This window comes from Miniopterus schreibersii, assembly GCF_964146895.1.
Source record: "Miniopterus schreibersii genome assembly, chromosome: 5".
NCBI lineage: Eukaryota > Metazoa > Chordata > Mammalia > Chiroptera > Miniopteridae > Miniopterus > Miniopterus schreibersii.
In genome coordinates, this window is record NC_138106.1 from 66,190,160 (window position 1) to 66,205,669 (window position 15,510).

At 40.3% G+C, this 15,510-nt stretch overlaps 1 protein-coding gene across 1 annotated transcript in view; it reads right to left on the reverse strand.

The window, feature by feature from the left end:
* Nucleotides 1-15,510, reverse strand: part of EPHA6 (EPH receptor A6) — a gene marked incomplete at its 5' end in the record, with an annotated part of 762,908 nt that overhangs the window by 26,631 nt on the left and 720,767 nt on the right. The window contains one exon of the mRNA XM_081138997.1: nt 2,839-2,988. Within this exon, the coding sequence (XP_080995123.1) occupies nt 2,839-2,988 (150 nt within the window). The remainder of the gene's footprint in view (nt 1-2,838; nt 2,989-15,510) is intronic.

The window sequence follows — 15,510 nt, forward strand, 5'->3', positions numbered from 1 at the left end:
TTAAATGACCACAAAGCTGGAAAATGTATACATACCAGCAATGTTTTTATAAAAAATTAATTATACCTTCAGTTTCTGTTTAGGAGAAACACATTCACAGTCCTTTGCTGTTATAATTTTTATTCCATCTTTTGTTCTCCTTGGAACATTTACAAAGAAGGCATTTTAAAGCCCACTTGTCCTTTGTACTCATAAACTGTTTTTGCACAGCTTCTAGGATATTTTTAGTGGGTTTAGGAAATGGATTAGAGGTGCCTAATGTCTTTCTAAAATCAAAATGATGCACCAGTGAAGAAATACTTGGTTTTTTCCCAGTGAGCACTTAAGAAAATGGCCCAGAGTTTTAAGAACATTGTCTTCTTAAAGAGAAAAAAAAAAATGTTTTAAATAAGTAGATTTGGAATGTGTTTTTATATTTCCAAACAGTATAATTTATTGGAGAGGAACTGGCCCAGTAAGGAATATCATGATTCCCCAAATCTTCCCCATCTTGGTTTAACAGGATATACCCTGGCCCTGTCTGGATTTTTTTCTCCCTGCACTTGGAGCTCTCTGGGAAACAGTTCTATCAAAGGAGGCCAAGTTTAGACCTGAAGGTTATAGAACCTTGAGATCCAGAGATGCCACCAAAGGTCCTGCAGATGAAGCCTTCAGTTTAAATGACTCTAGAAACATAGTTTTTTGAGCGGAAATGTACTATCGCAAGCACTGAATCCAGCTCTCTTTTCTTTACTCACAAGGAGACAGAGTTGTTAGTGACAGTTTAGGATTTTGATGCAGTTCAGATGACTCCTTCACCAATGCTCGTCCCACTCCTTATATTCTGAAGCATAGTTAGAGAGAGGGTGTTAGTTATCTCAGTCTCAGGAAGTGTGACTTTAAATGTTAGGAATAAAGATTTTCCAAATGATAAATCATGTCATCAACAACCTTTTAACTTATGAGAGTCCTACACTTCATGATGTTTCCATTTTGTCCACTCATTCAACAAGCTAAAAGGTGGTAACCAATCAGGGACAAACACTCTCCGTTTTATATAGGTCCTTGACATTCTGCTGTGACTTCAAACAATTAGATCTGAGAAGTCTTAAGTGTAGGATTTTTAAGAAAGTCTTTTAGTTCAGTTTTTTTGTTTTAATGTATTGATTGTTGTTTTTTGTTAATCTTCACCTGAGGATATTTTTTCCATTATTATTATTTTTTTTAGAGAGAGAGGGGGAGGGAGGGAGAAACATCGATGTGAGACACATGAATTGGTTGCTTCCCACATGAACCCCATCCAAGGGCCAGGGAACATGCAACCCAGGTATGTGCCCTTGACTGGGAATTGAACCCCTGACCCTTTGGTGCATGGGCCGATGCTCTAACTGCTGAGCACATGAGCCAGGGCTATTTATTGATTTTTACAGACACAGAGAGAAGAAAAAAACAGACATTGATTTGTTGTCCTACCCATTTATGCATTCATTAGTTGCTTGTATGTGCCCTGACCAGGGATTGAACCCACAACCTTGGCACTGGGACAATGCTCTAACTAACTGGGCTTCCTGACCAGGGCCTCAAGAAAGTCTTTCTCTTAAAGTTAAAAAGGAAATCTTAAGTTTCCATGCCATAATTATTTAAAATCACAAATTAGCTTCTGAAAATGTGTTTTCTGTCTGCATATTATATAGAAAGCCACTCTATCCCCTTTTTTCTTTTCTTTTTTAAATGTTTTTATCGATTTCAGAGAGAGGGAGGGAAAGGGAGAGAGAGATAGAAACATTGATGAGAGAGAAGCATTGATCGGTTGCTTCCTGCATGCCCTTTCCTTGGAATTGAGCCCACAACCAGGGCATGTGCCCTGACGGGGACTCAAATGGGCAACCTTTCGGTGCATGGGACGATACCCAACCAACTGAGCCACACGGGCCAGGGCCTGAATAAGTTCTTAACATACTCGGACAACTTGAAGTTGGCATGGAACAATGGGGTCTGAGATGTGGAGGGGTTGCTCAAGCAACTGGCTCGAAAAAAGGAAAGAGATGGGACAGTAGTTGTCCTCTGAGTGTGTTTAGGGATTTTCTATAGTTCCATTATCTTTGTTTTCACCTTTGAACACTTAGAATCTCATTAGAGGTGATTCTCCACTGCCATTGCCTCAGAAACCACTAGATACTTTGAGGAAGGAAGCGAATGGCCTGAGTGTGAGTTCTGAGATAAGGAAGGAGGGGATTAACATATATTTGCAGTTCTGACTCACACCTATTTGCATCGGCAGGGTATTCCTGACTGCTGTCAATCATCCTGGACAGGTCATGAGGTCAAATGTGTTAACCATCCTGTTCTGTAATGGTATTAACCACCACGGTAATTTTCATAGATAAAACAGAATGCACAGAAAGTCATGTACATATCTTAAAAGAATCATAGCTGATGACATATATTGATAATGGAGTGCCTGGAAGCATTCAATCTTTTCCCACTGAGCAATATATAGTCTGAATTACTTTGCTGTTTACAGTGGCACATTAAATTGCCCTAAGGAAGAAATAAAAGGTAAACATTACTCTTTTTCTGTTTCTGTTACTTGCAGGTCTAATGCAGAATAAGCACAGTTATGCTACATTAGAACAATGGGCGTGAAAGTCCCAGATTTAGGATGCGGATCATGTACTCACATGAGAAAGCCCGTCAGCTGGACCCTATGACACCAAGTACAGCTCAGAATGAGAAGTTACTTAGCTTTTTAAACTCAGCCACAGGCCTAACTTGAGTGAGGGCAAAAGGCGTATTTCTCCCTCAATGTTGATGTGTTTACACTAAAAAAATGGCAGTTCAACCATCGGTGGCACTTACATCTTGGTTAGACATCTCCCAATACGGTCTCTCTCCGTAGGACATGACCTCCCACATGACGATGCCGTAGCTCCATGCATCACTCGCCGAGGAGAATTTTCTGTAGGCAATAGCTTCTGGGGCTGTCCACCTTATGGGTATTTTCCCACCCTGGAAAACAAATTGGAGATTTCTCAGCTGGCTTGCAAGCGTATTAAAAATGAAATGGCATTCCAATTAAATATCTTTTGTTAGAAAGACCTAAATACTGCATGATAGTGTTGGCATTTTAAGTAAAAATAAAAAGAAAACCAGAATAATGCTAATATCTCAGAAATATTTTTCCTATAATAGTTATTCAGTGGAAATAGCTTTAATGGGAAATAAGTCACACTTCAGAAATATTTTATTTCATTCATTAGAGAAATTTATTTTCACTTTAGATCCACACAATTAAGCTCACTATCATGCCATTTGAAGAAAGTTCCAGATTATAGGACATTAAAACTAAGTACCATTTGACATTCATTAAACATTATATTGCATGTATTAATAATAATAATAACAATAAGTTCTAACTTAATTGAAGACAAGCGGTTAAATACAGAACTGAGACATTTTCTACCAATTCAATGTTTATCAGAATGTAATTTCCTTTCCCTTTCTTTCATTTTCATCTGCTGTGATTACATTTATTTTAAATTAAAAAAATCCTTTAACATTACACAAGATCACCAGAGAAGGATAATCTTTCCTTATAACACTTTTAGGCCAGTTTATATTTTTGTTCTTCAGCGTTTAAGTTAACATCCGAACATATTAAAGAGATTTAATTGCATGAATTTAGTCTATACTATTCAGGTATTAAAGTCGGCTTTCTGTATTATACTTACTTTTATCAACATTTATTACATTTTATCTCTTGAAACACTCTATAAATCCCCCCCCCTTTTTTTTTTTTTACTATAACGACAAGAATGAAACAATTCATTTGTTTGATTTACAATCTCTGAAATCTTTGCAGCTCTGAACAGCAAGTTGAGCGGCTAGGGCAGCCCTGATGCCACTAGATGGCAGAAGAGAACAGCGAGCGGCTCCCAGGCGGGCCTCAAGCTGCGGAGCCGGCCTCCCCGCCCAGCAAGGGATTTCCAGGCAGAACCCACCGTGAAGAAGCTCCAGCATCACCAGCACTTCCCTCTGATCGCCCTCTGTGCGCATAGTCAGGGTTAGGGGGTGGGAGGAAATAAAGGGGGTATTCTTTGGTCCTTGAGGCATTTAGATCTAACATCTTTAAAGGGAAAGCCATTAATCGGGTCATCTAAACACGACTTATTTAGTAAATCTAAACACTTCTTACTTGAAGAGAAAAAGAGATTCAACCGAAATAGGAACAATTAGGTTTCACCAGGCAAATGAGAGCATTAACAGAACCTCCATTTTAAAGAACTGTAGCAAGGACTTGTTCATAGGAAACTTGGGGAAAATACCTTTAATTCAATCTCTGGATTTTACAGGTCAGTGGACTGAGCCCAGGGTGTAGAGATTTAGAAGTTTAGAGATTCCTTTCCACATTATTAAGCAAATACTCTCTAGTAATGGCATCCTAGTAATATTATGGGACACTGACATAAAGATGTAAATACTCCAGCATGGGAGAAAAGTTGCGCCAAACTTACTTTAATGTTTTAACACTGAGTATCCATAACCATATATCATAGTGTAACAGAAGGGAGTCTGAAACCTGGGGTCTGCTCTCTCTGGGGCAGCACCAAATTAAGACCAAGAAATTAAATTTACCAAGTTGGTGATAGCAGTTTAAGAGGGAGGTGGTGGGGAAGGGATTTGCAAGGGGAGGATTCATTCTTGAACCCAAAGTAGAGTTGCCAGATAAAATATAAGACCCACAGTTAAATTTGAATTTCAGATATATAACAAATACTATTTTTATAAGTATGTCCCATGATGAAATATACCTTTTTTGTGTATGTCCCAAATATTGCATGAAACATATTTGTACTAAATAATATTCACTGTTAATCTGAAATTCAAATTTAACTTGGTGCCCTTTATTTTTATTTACTAAACCTGGCAATCCTAACACAGAGCATTAAAAAAATTCAGGCCCTAGCCGGTTGCCTAGTGGTTAGACTGAAGGGTCCCGGGTTCGATTCCCGGCAAGGGCACGTACCTTGGTTGCAGGCTCGATCCCCAGCTCCAGGCGCATGCAGGAGGCAACCAATTGATGTGTCCCTCTCACATTGATTTTTTTTCTCTCTCTCCCTTCCACTCTCTCTGAAAAGCAATGGAAAAAATATCCTTGGGTGAGGTTTAAAAAAAAATTCAGAAATGGGAACATTGTCAATGATCCAGCAGAACATAGGTAGTGTTCTGAAAAGACTCGTGTGGTCTGTACTTCACGAGGGGACAAGGGCACTCAGGCTTATTTATACACCAGTACTACGGCAGCCTTTGTTTTATTGCATGTTTGTGACTAAAGCGCCTCAGTCCCGTTTGTGGCTTTGCCTTTTGAAGCCACTTAAGTCAGTCTCAGGCTTGTGGAAGCCACACTTCCAGAGAATAAAGGCCAAATCTGTAGATTTGACCTCAGAACAGATGCAAGAGCAGCAGCCTCATCTGGCATTTCTGACTCTGGATCTTTCTTTGTCTGTTCTGGCGAACAATACGTGGGAGTGTGAACTGCTAGTCTGCTGTGCTGATCCTTTGCTAAATCTGTGTGTGCTCCATTAGGACAGGCTAAAAAAACAGAGTTAAAGGTTATTTCATGTGCATTCACTTATAAATGACATCTCATATAAATTATTTACATATAAGTTTATATTTTATATAACTTGATATGACATATAAATGATAACTTCATCACTTTCCTTCTTAAGATTTTATTTTTTTCCTCAAGGGCAAGATACGTTTGATGAATAGCATTGCTACCCTCAAAATCCGTGTGTTGAAGCCCTAATCGCCAACGTGACTGTATTTACAGATAGAGCCCTTGAAGAGGTAATTAAAGTTAAATGAGGGCATAAGCGTGGGCCCTAACCCAGTATGACTGATGAAGACAAAGAGACAACAGAGGTGTGAGGGTTCAGGGAAAGGCCATGTGAGGACACAGCAAGAAGATGGCCAGTTCATCTTTATTCCAAATACTATTCCAGTGTCGCCTTGTAATGGAAAGTGTGAGCTAGAATAAATCTTAAAATGAAGTATGAAAAATTGGCACAGAAGTTTTAATATTGGAGATACAATTCTAATGAACAAAAAAGCATGGTCACGTGGATCTGACAGTTTGCATAAACAGGCATAATTCCGAGTGTATGTGGGATGGAGGTAAGCGTTCAGGTCTTTTTCTAATGGGAAGATACATACTGGATACGGTTTATGTCTAAGTGCAAGATGAGCCAGAAGGGAAGCGGTCACTAAGATTACTGCATGATCTCTATCCACTTCCTCACTTTAGAAGCGCAGAAGCCTTCTTTTTTTAATTGCCTGCGTGGACTTGTGGCCTAATCTCCTCTGCCTATTCTGGCCCATGATCTTGAATCATAGACAGAGGTAATGCACAAAGGTACTTTCTTCTCAAGGCATTAACCGCCAGCTGTTTGTTTCAGGTTTCAGGAATAAACAAACAGTACTTCAGATCTGAAATCACGATCATCGGAACATTACAGCTCGCTTTACCATATGCTTATGAGAAAAATAAAGGTTACCAAAGATGCTGATCAAAAGCCTTCTCGTTTATTAAATACCTCCCTTATACGGTGAGCTTAATTACTTAGGATACGAAGGAGGAACAGGAAGTTAGCAAACTGGATCCCCACTGAAAGAGCTGTTAGCAAACCTTTTTCTGTTTCTCATACTGAGGGCCGTTGTCTAGTAAGTAGGTAATGAGGCTGTAGCAGGAAAAGTGCTGACGAGGGAACCAGGAGCCTTGTACACCTGTAAACCCTGTACCCCCGGAGTGGAGTTATATTATAGGTCTAGGTAACTAACATCTGTGTTTTAGAATCTAATCCTCTAATCTTTAACAGACGACACAATCAACTGAAATATAGTAAGGTTACAGAGGCTTAATGCTGGAACCAGACAGAAAATTCCATGGAGAAACAAGAACACACAAAGGAATCTCTCTTCATTTCTCATTCACTGGAGTTGATGGTTATCTTAAAGGCAATGGGTTTGGATAAACAATGTACCTGCAGACTGTCCTTTTTAAAAAAAATTTCCCCAGTTTATCTCTGTGGTACCCAAATGTCAATGATTATAAGAATTATAGTACAGAAAACACACACACTATGGTTAAAGATTAATTTGAGCAATTTCTAATAATAATTTTGACTAAATAATATTTTTCTTTATGAGCTGTATATTCTGAGAAGAGCTACAACTTGACGATAACTCATTGTGTGAATTTGGGCAAGTCTTAACTCTGAGTCTTATATTTCAGACCTGCAAAATGAGGGGATTTGGATTAATGATCATAAAATGCTAAACTATAATGTTTTAATATTTTCCTACAATATCTCAGCTCCCATGAAACCGTAAGGAGAGAGGCTGTATGAGTTGGTACAAAGACTGTGTGACTAGACAGCCTGATGACAGACAGTAAAGGAGTCAAGCATGCTCTTGTTTTATTTACATCCAGGCCGGTCGTTAATGGTCACAGCGATCATTCTAAGTGGTAAGGAAGAGTGAAAAGCACTCAATTGCCTTTTAAAAAGAAGGCAACAGAATGAACAATATGAAACATATTGGAAAGGTATGGGACAAGGACACTGACTTTTTGTTTTTTAACTCTTAATATGCAACTATTGGTTATTTGGAAAACTCAATTTATGGAGACGTACTGATGCCCTACAAACAAGAGTTAATGTGTTTCATGAAAGGTTACTTTACATTATAATTTATTATCAGTAGGATTATCTGTGGCAGAGGTAGTCCAGTTTTGGAAGCACTGGTAGGGGAATCAGCATTGTGGCATCTTCAGTCTTAATTCAGTATGGTGTCTGGGAAGTCACAGCAAATCACAGAACGATCACAGATAACTCTAAGAGGATATTTTTCACTTTCTTGAGAATTACTGATCTTGAGAAAGAAGACCATCTCTGAGTATTTCTTTTTAGTTTGTATTCCCAATTCAATAAATTATTATATTATAATGCACAACTACATTCTATTGTGTAAGCCTTTTACATCCCCATCAGGTCTCTGAGGGCGTGTACTCTCTTGTTCATTGAGGTTAACTGATCTTGGCCAAGTTTTACCCTTTTCTGAAATATGAGGATAATATTTGTTCTTCTTTGAAGAAAGACTGAGGACCCCGATGGAATAAATTCATTTGTAGTCCAGAAAGCTTCTCACATTTTGGCTTCTAGGTAACATTTATTGAGTGGATTAAATGAGATAGTCCACATGAAGCACCTCTTAGCTGCCAGTATGTGGTAGGTACTAAGAAATGTTTCCTTAAGTTAATGTACTTAAAATTCATCTTTTGGGGGGATCTGCTTGGCTTCCAGCCCAGCCCAATGTCCCAGTTCCCTCATCTGGAGTCACTGAGCCCACCCCTTACAGTGCCCAGGCTCAGCGGTGATCTCAAACAAGGGCTTTTAAGAGCCAGAGGCACCAAATCAACTCTTTTTTTTTAAAAAAAATCCTCACCCAAGGACATGCTTAAAGATGGGAAAGGAGAAAGAGAGAGACACACAGAGAGAGAGAGAGAGAAAGAGAGAGGCAGAGAGGCATCGATGCAAGCGAGAAACATTGATCTGTTGCCTTCTGCATGCACCCCAACTGGGGATTGAACCTGCAGCCCAGATAAGTGCCCTGACCAGTAACTGAACTGGCAAACTTTTGGCGCACAGGACAATGCTCAACCATCGTCTTGTACATGTTTTTTATGTAAGACACTCCGGCTGGCACCAAATCAGTTCTGCTGATGGACAAGCTCTGACTCAGCTCTTATAACTTAGGTCATACCTTGTCCAGTTTGAGGAAATCTGTGTGTCCTGGTCTAGTGGCTTTGGACCCATGCTCCCATTCCTGCCATTGTCCCACCAGTGCCCTTCCAAGACTGAAGGTGTATCTCATTTGTCTTAGTCTTTCATTGGTAGGATTCTGTCATCAGAGAACATTATCTATGGTTGAATGTTGGCAGCCTAATTTCTGCCTACAGCTGGATCTGCCTGATAATGATTCTCTCTGGGTTTCTTGCTGTTTCCCGAGTATTACTCTTTATGGGGTTGTGACACACTAGATAAGTGACAAACCTCCTCCCCTCAAAAGTGCACATGTACACACACACACACACACACACACATAGGCATGCAAGATTTTGCATCAGTATCATGGGATTCACAGATATCACACTGAGGCACTCTTGATGTAAGCATAAGAACCTTTTTTGGCATAGTATTTTAAAAATATGTCATTGGCTCTAATAACCAGTTTTTATAGCATGGTGAGCACTGTATAAATCTATGATAAAAAGCATTGTTTTAGGCCACAAACATATTATTTTCTATAGGACGAAGACTTTCTATCCGTTGTTTCTGTTCCAGTCTTTCATTCCCTATGCCAAGGACCTTCGGGTGCTCGCTAAGGTCTCAGGGTTTTGATTTTATAAATCCAGAGCTTACCAACTGTTTGCCCTTGGGCTGAAATATGCCTGAAATTAGGATTTTTGTGGCTACTTTTTTTTTTTTTTTAGTGGATCTAAATGCCTTTAGACAGGGCGTGGGCTCCCCAGAGTACCAGCACTCCACTCTATCTCACCAAGTCTTTCATTAGACACACTTGACCTACTTCCATTATCCTTCTGGCTCCTTTAGAACGTGGCTATCACCCCCCCACTTTAACCCAACCTCCTGTTCTGATTATGAAACAATTGTCTACTTTTGAAATTTACTTAGATCATATTTTTCATGAAGAGTAGGGACAGAGGAGAAATGACTTCAAACGAACAGGAATTGCTAACTCGCTTTGTCTTCCACTCTCTAAAAAAAAATCTTAACTACGAAAAGACTTTCTCAGTCTCCTCGCCTTACACTATCTACCTAAACTATACTACATTTTTATGCACTCTGTAAACGTATAAACAGCTCTGTGAATGCTAATTTTTTGTTCCTGCAATAAAACAGAGCTTTTAGTGCTATTCAAAGCCTTGAGAATTAGAATCTGAATCCTTTCACCTGCTTCCTCCTAAATTGTCCTGAAAATAATTCATTGTCGTCTGTTTCTCAGCACTCTCTTTCGATGAGAACATAGGTGCTACATCATTAAGTGGATAACACTATTCTGGGGGGACATCTGTTAAATTAGATTTTCTATTCCATCCTATAGAATAGATAAAGCAGGACACAGTGTTGCTGTAATGGGTGAGAATTAAAATGGACATTATTATGAGGATTGCCATTGCATCTGAGTGTAGATACACAAACACCACTGACAGTAAAGGCAGGGCTTTGAAAGTGACCTATCATTTATTATGGTTGTACAACTTTACTGTATGGTAAAGTCTAAAGGGGACAGCTGATGCCAATAGAGTTAAAAATACAATTCCCATTTTTCTCTAGACAGTACCATTCTTCCTTACTTTGTTCCTCCCCAGTTGCTCTTTCTCTTTTTTCCTTTTGATCTTATTCAACAAAAGACTAACTTACCCCTCTATTCCCTCTGCAGTGTACTTTTTTAACTTTATTTTTATTGTTGCCTCCCCAGTGTACTTGAATGAAGTTTTCCTAAGCTTCCCATCTATAGTTGGAAATTAGCACAGAGGTAATAGTTTCATGTACCACATAAATCATAAAAGGGAGTAAAGGATTAATTATTTTGGACCATTAATATTGAGACACTTAATACATTAAATGCTAAATATAATATATAAAATGATAATATAATTCTTCACGTGTATAACCCTTGATTGTTTACACAGCATTTTTATCTGAATGGCCTCAAATTGATGTAAACCACTAAGGAGTGAATATTTTCCTTTCTTATCAGGTTGCCCTGTGATTAAAATACCAATCAAAAGCAGTGATTAATACTTAATACTATTTCTATTCATAGTTGGGTACTATTTATTTTGGGGGGAAACTCAGATCCAGTTATTAGGAAAAGAGACTGCATAAAATGAGGTAGGTTCATATTTACACTAGTATTATTTACAAACCTTGTTTGAAAACAAATATTAGAACAGGACGGAGGAAGTATGTAGGACTCTGGGGCACATTGTGCTGATTCGCACACACCCAGGGGCGCTCACTCTGGAGGGAGAGTGTGCAGTGTGGAGAGAGAAGCTACGTGAGAGCCAAGTGCCTGGCTTGTAATTTCTCTTTGTTCACTAATTTGTTGTGTGATTCTCTGTAAATTGAGGAGTTTGGACAGTGTGATTTTGGGTAAGTCACAGATTCTCTGTAAATGGACAAGTTTGGACTGTGATCTTGCAGTTCATGCAAAGGAATCATATTCTATGATTTGCTACTACACGTAATACCCCAGTAAGTTAAAACAGAGGAAGGAGCCACCGCCCCTTCTGCCTAAGGAAACACACAGAAAGGGTCAGAGCTGGGCTCAGTGGCCTCCCGAGCCATTCTCATGCCCACAGGCACTTTATGTATTAAGTTAGACCCTCCTGCCAGATGCACTCGGCTTTGATTGAATGTGTCTGAGACGCAGGTTGTCTCTTGTGGGTGTCGCATGTGGTGTTGTGATACATCAGTTCAGAGCGGAACTGTGACCTCTAGCTACCCATGGTCAGAAAGGCTAGCTCTGAGTGTAGCCAAGCAGGTGAGACAAGATGACGCAAGGACATCTTTAGAGCGGCCTGCTTGGGACAGCTACTGAGACTGAAGAGCACTCAGCAGAGGAGAGGGGACAGGGTTCCGGCAGAGGGGGGAGGCGCTGCGCTGTAGGAAGGGCAGGGCGCAGGGGCTCATAGCCAAAGGCGGTTAAGAACTTGAGAAAAGTCTGGAAGCACCTGGGGCTGGAAATGCCCAAAGATGTTTAATACAAACAAATCTATTTTAAAGGTGGACTTTGGCTGAGAAAATTATTAAAATGCTAGTATTTCTAAATAGGTTTTAACATTGGGACAAACGGATTAAAGTATGGAGGACAGTTTTCTTATATCCTCCGGGTCTGAGCTAACAAAATTTACAGTCAAACTTCATTCATTCCATTATTCCAACATGGTTGCTGTCTTGTCAACTTTTCCTTTAGCTCCTATTTTGTGCGTGACTCAAGTGATTGCTCCTCCTATGCCTGCCTATGACACCCACTGTCTGCCTCACTCACTGGCACCTGGCATCACATACCTTCTACGTACCACTATTTGTCTTTTTATTTATTTCTCACCTGAGGATATGTTTTCCATTGATTTTTTTTTTTTTTTTTTTTTTTAGAGAGAGTGGAAGGGAGGGGGTAGGGGAAAGAGAGAGAGAGGGAGGGAAGAAGGGAGGGAGAGAGAAACATCTGTGTGAGAGAGACACATCTATGGGTCGCCTCCCACACACGCCCCAAGCAGGGCAGGGGACTGAACGTGCAGCCGACGTACATGCCCTTGACTGGGAATCGAACCCACCATCCTTCAGTGCCCAGGGCGATGCTCTAACCACTGAGCCACACAGCCTGGGGCTATTTGGCTTTTTAAAATGTAGATGAACTGTCTTTCCAGAAAGGAAATAAAACTCTTGGAGGGCTTTCATTCTTTGTGATCCACTTTACAGGATTTAGCATGGTGCTATGATTATAATAGGAATTTGACGGTTATTTGCTGAGGGGATGACTGGATGAGATGAATTAGGCAAATGATGTAAAATGAAAAGCACAGTCTCACTGCGGAAGTGGAATTCAAATGCTGCTTTTAGTTCCTTCTTAGTCATCATTGTGAACTTGGTTAGCGATAAGGAACACAAGAAAGGGCAATTCCCAATCTGAATTTCTGCTGTATAAAGGGCATTTTTGGAGAGGCACCGCAGGTCGCTGGTGGCATTAGATTTTCATTCATTCACTTATTCTCTTTCTGATCAAACATTTTTCTAAACACATCTCATGCCAGGTGCTTGAATCACAAAGACATGCTCCTCATCAGGGAGATCCTGCTACAGTAGAGGGGCTTGGCAGGAAAGAACCAGGGGCAGCCCAGAGGGGAGGGCTTCTGCAGAAGTCTGCGGGGTTCATTCTGTAGGATTCATTCTGCGGGATTCATTCTGCGGGATTCATTGCGGCGAGAAGGAAGGGTCAGCCGCTGGGGTGGTTACGGGCGAGGCCGCGAGGCCTCACAGACAGGTAATGCTGTAGGTGGAGTTTAACAGCAAAGCAGGAGCTTCATGAGTAGTAAGTCAGAGGCCAGGCCATCAGTAAGTCAGAGGCCAGGCCATCCTTTCCGAGAGAACAGAGAGTCCAAAGGCACTGAGGGGTGGGAAAGCATAACATGTCCAGGGAACTGCAAGTTGCCTGAAATTGCTGCCGACTAGAGTCCAAGGAGGACGCCGGTGGCTGCGAAGTGGGCGCCGTCAGCCGTAGCCATGTCACGGGAGGCTTGATTAGTCATTTAGAATGGCAGGCGATAGGATTTCACACTGTCACAGTAAGCTGAAATGTTCCTAGGAAATAGATGTAACGATGTGGGATGCATCAATCACTCTGTCTGTATGCCAAGTTATGCGCAATTGGGTTTGATTTCTTTGTTTGTTTTCACCTTCATTTTGTTGTGGCTTAAAGATCTGCCTCACATGGTAAAAAAAAAAGGGGGTGTAAATTAGCTATTTTTATTTTTTAAGTATAAGAAGATGACAGGGATCCTAAACCTCTCTTTCGACCTTTTGCACTAAATGTCTAATAAAACAAAATTACTTTCTTTCTGGCAGAATCACCTGCAATAAGTGTGTGCAATCATGCATCATACCAAGCAGGTTGAAAGGTCTAATTTTACTTGCATAACATATTCACTGTTTTATAGTAGATTTTCCCAGTGAATAAATTTTGGAAAAGCAATGCTTTTGAAATAGCTCCCAGCTCATTTTGTTCAGGCTTAAGTGTACCGTTTGGGCTCCGAAGCCTTGTTCACTATGGACAGCAGGTGGCTCTGGAGAGTGTCGCTGGAAAGCTGAAAGGCACAACATGACAGAATCCGACATACTTGGCTGCAGGTAGGATGAAGTAAGCACCGATGTCTACCATCTTCAAATGGTATCACAAGCCAATGGCAAAGTTTTAAATAGAAGAGGGCCTATCTTGTCATGAGGCTAGATCTTTTAAGAGATCAACCTGGATGTCTATAAGCCCTTTCCATTTTTATCTTGAAAGCCTTCTGGTTCTTTCTCGTTTCACTCTGTGCTCTTCTCTATCTGTTCTATTTCTGCTGTTTTCCACTATCCTGTTTTCTTTTACTCTGTTCTTGCCAACAACTATTCATTGTGTGTACAGAATACAAGTCCTCTGAGGCAGGAACTTTATTTGCTTGGTTCTTTGCTGTTTTCTCAGAGCTTATAAATGACTCTGGGCGTAAGAGGTACTCAATATTATCTGAAGGAATGTTGGAGATTTAGCATAAGGTCATGAAAGTACTTGTGCTCTAATGGGTGATGGTGACACCTGATAAATGATGAAATGTGACAGGTGCCATGAGAGGGGAGAGTCAGGGAAGGCTCCCAAGAGAAAATGATATCTAGACTTGCACCTTATGGAGGATTGGAGGTTTATGATTAAAGAGATGTGGGAGGGCAGGAGAGCAGGGATGGAGGGAGGAGAGGCTGGCCCAGGCCAGAGAAGAGCAGGTACAAAAGAGAGAGCCTCCGGATTCAGAGGCACTGAGAGAAGCTGAGCGTGGGGGGGAGTGGAGTGTGAGATGGGGAGACATGGAGGCTAGGGAAGTGGGCAGGGAGATGGTGAAGTGCTTCTTAAGGCATTTAGAGAATGTGGATCTTTTCTTGTGGCAATGGAAAGCCACTGAAAGGCTTCAAGCCATGTGGTGATAAAATTAGGGGCTTTGTTTTATTTTTTTAGATCACTTTGGCTGCTTTGTGAATTGCTGATTGGGGGGGGTGTCTAGGGGACTAAGAGAGGGAAGAGGCGAAGCAGGAGAATCTTGCCCTGTCTAGGAATTAGTAACATTATTTAATAGTTCTATCATCGTCACATACGACACCCAATTTTATACATTAAAGCCATCTATTTCAATTCCTCTGATTAGATATTTCCAGATTCCAGAGAAGAATGGAATGACATTTACTCTGCTTAACATATCAAACGGACAGTACAAGTGAATCACGTGAACAAAGTGGAGGGAGGAATATTCAGAAGCCAACTTTGGAAAATTCTCTTCCAAAGGACCACCATGCACTATAGAAGCGTCATCTACATACAGTTTAAATTTATGTATTAGAGAAAAATCCTCTAAGGACCTGCTTATTAGACTAGGGGGATTTCTTATAATATTTAAAATCAATAATGCCATGTTCAAAAAACAATCTACCTTTTACTTTTTCCCATTTAATTCATAATGGTGTTTGTATGCTCTAGTCCATATTAAATTTACAGTTTAAGTAGTTTACATGAAACAGAAGAAGGATGAGTGTCCAACTTTTTGTTCTGTTTTGTTTCACTTTCTCACACATGTGTACTGGGAATAAGAAAGAAAATTCATTCAGAAAGGTGGTTTTTCAGTGTTGTCATTTCTGAAAT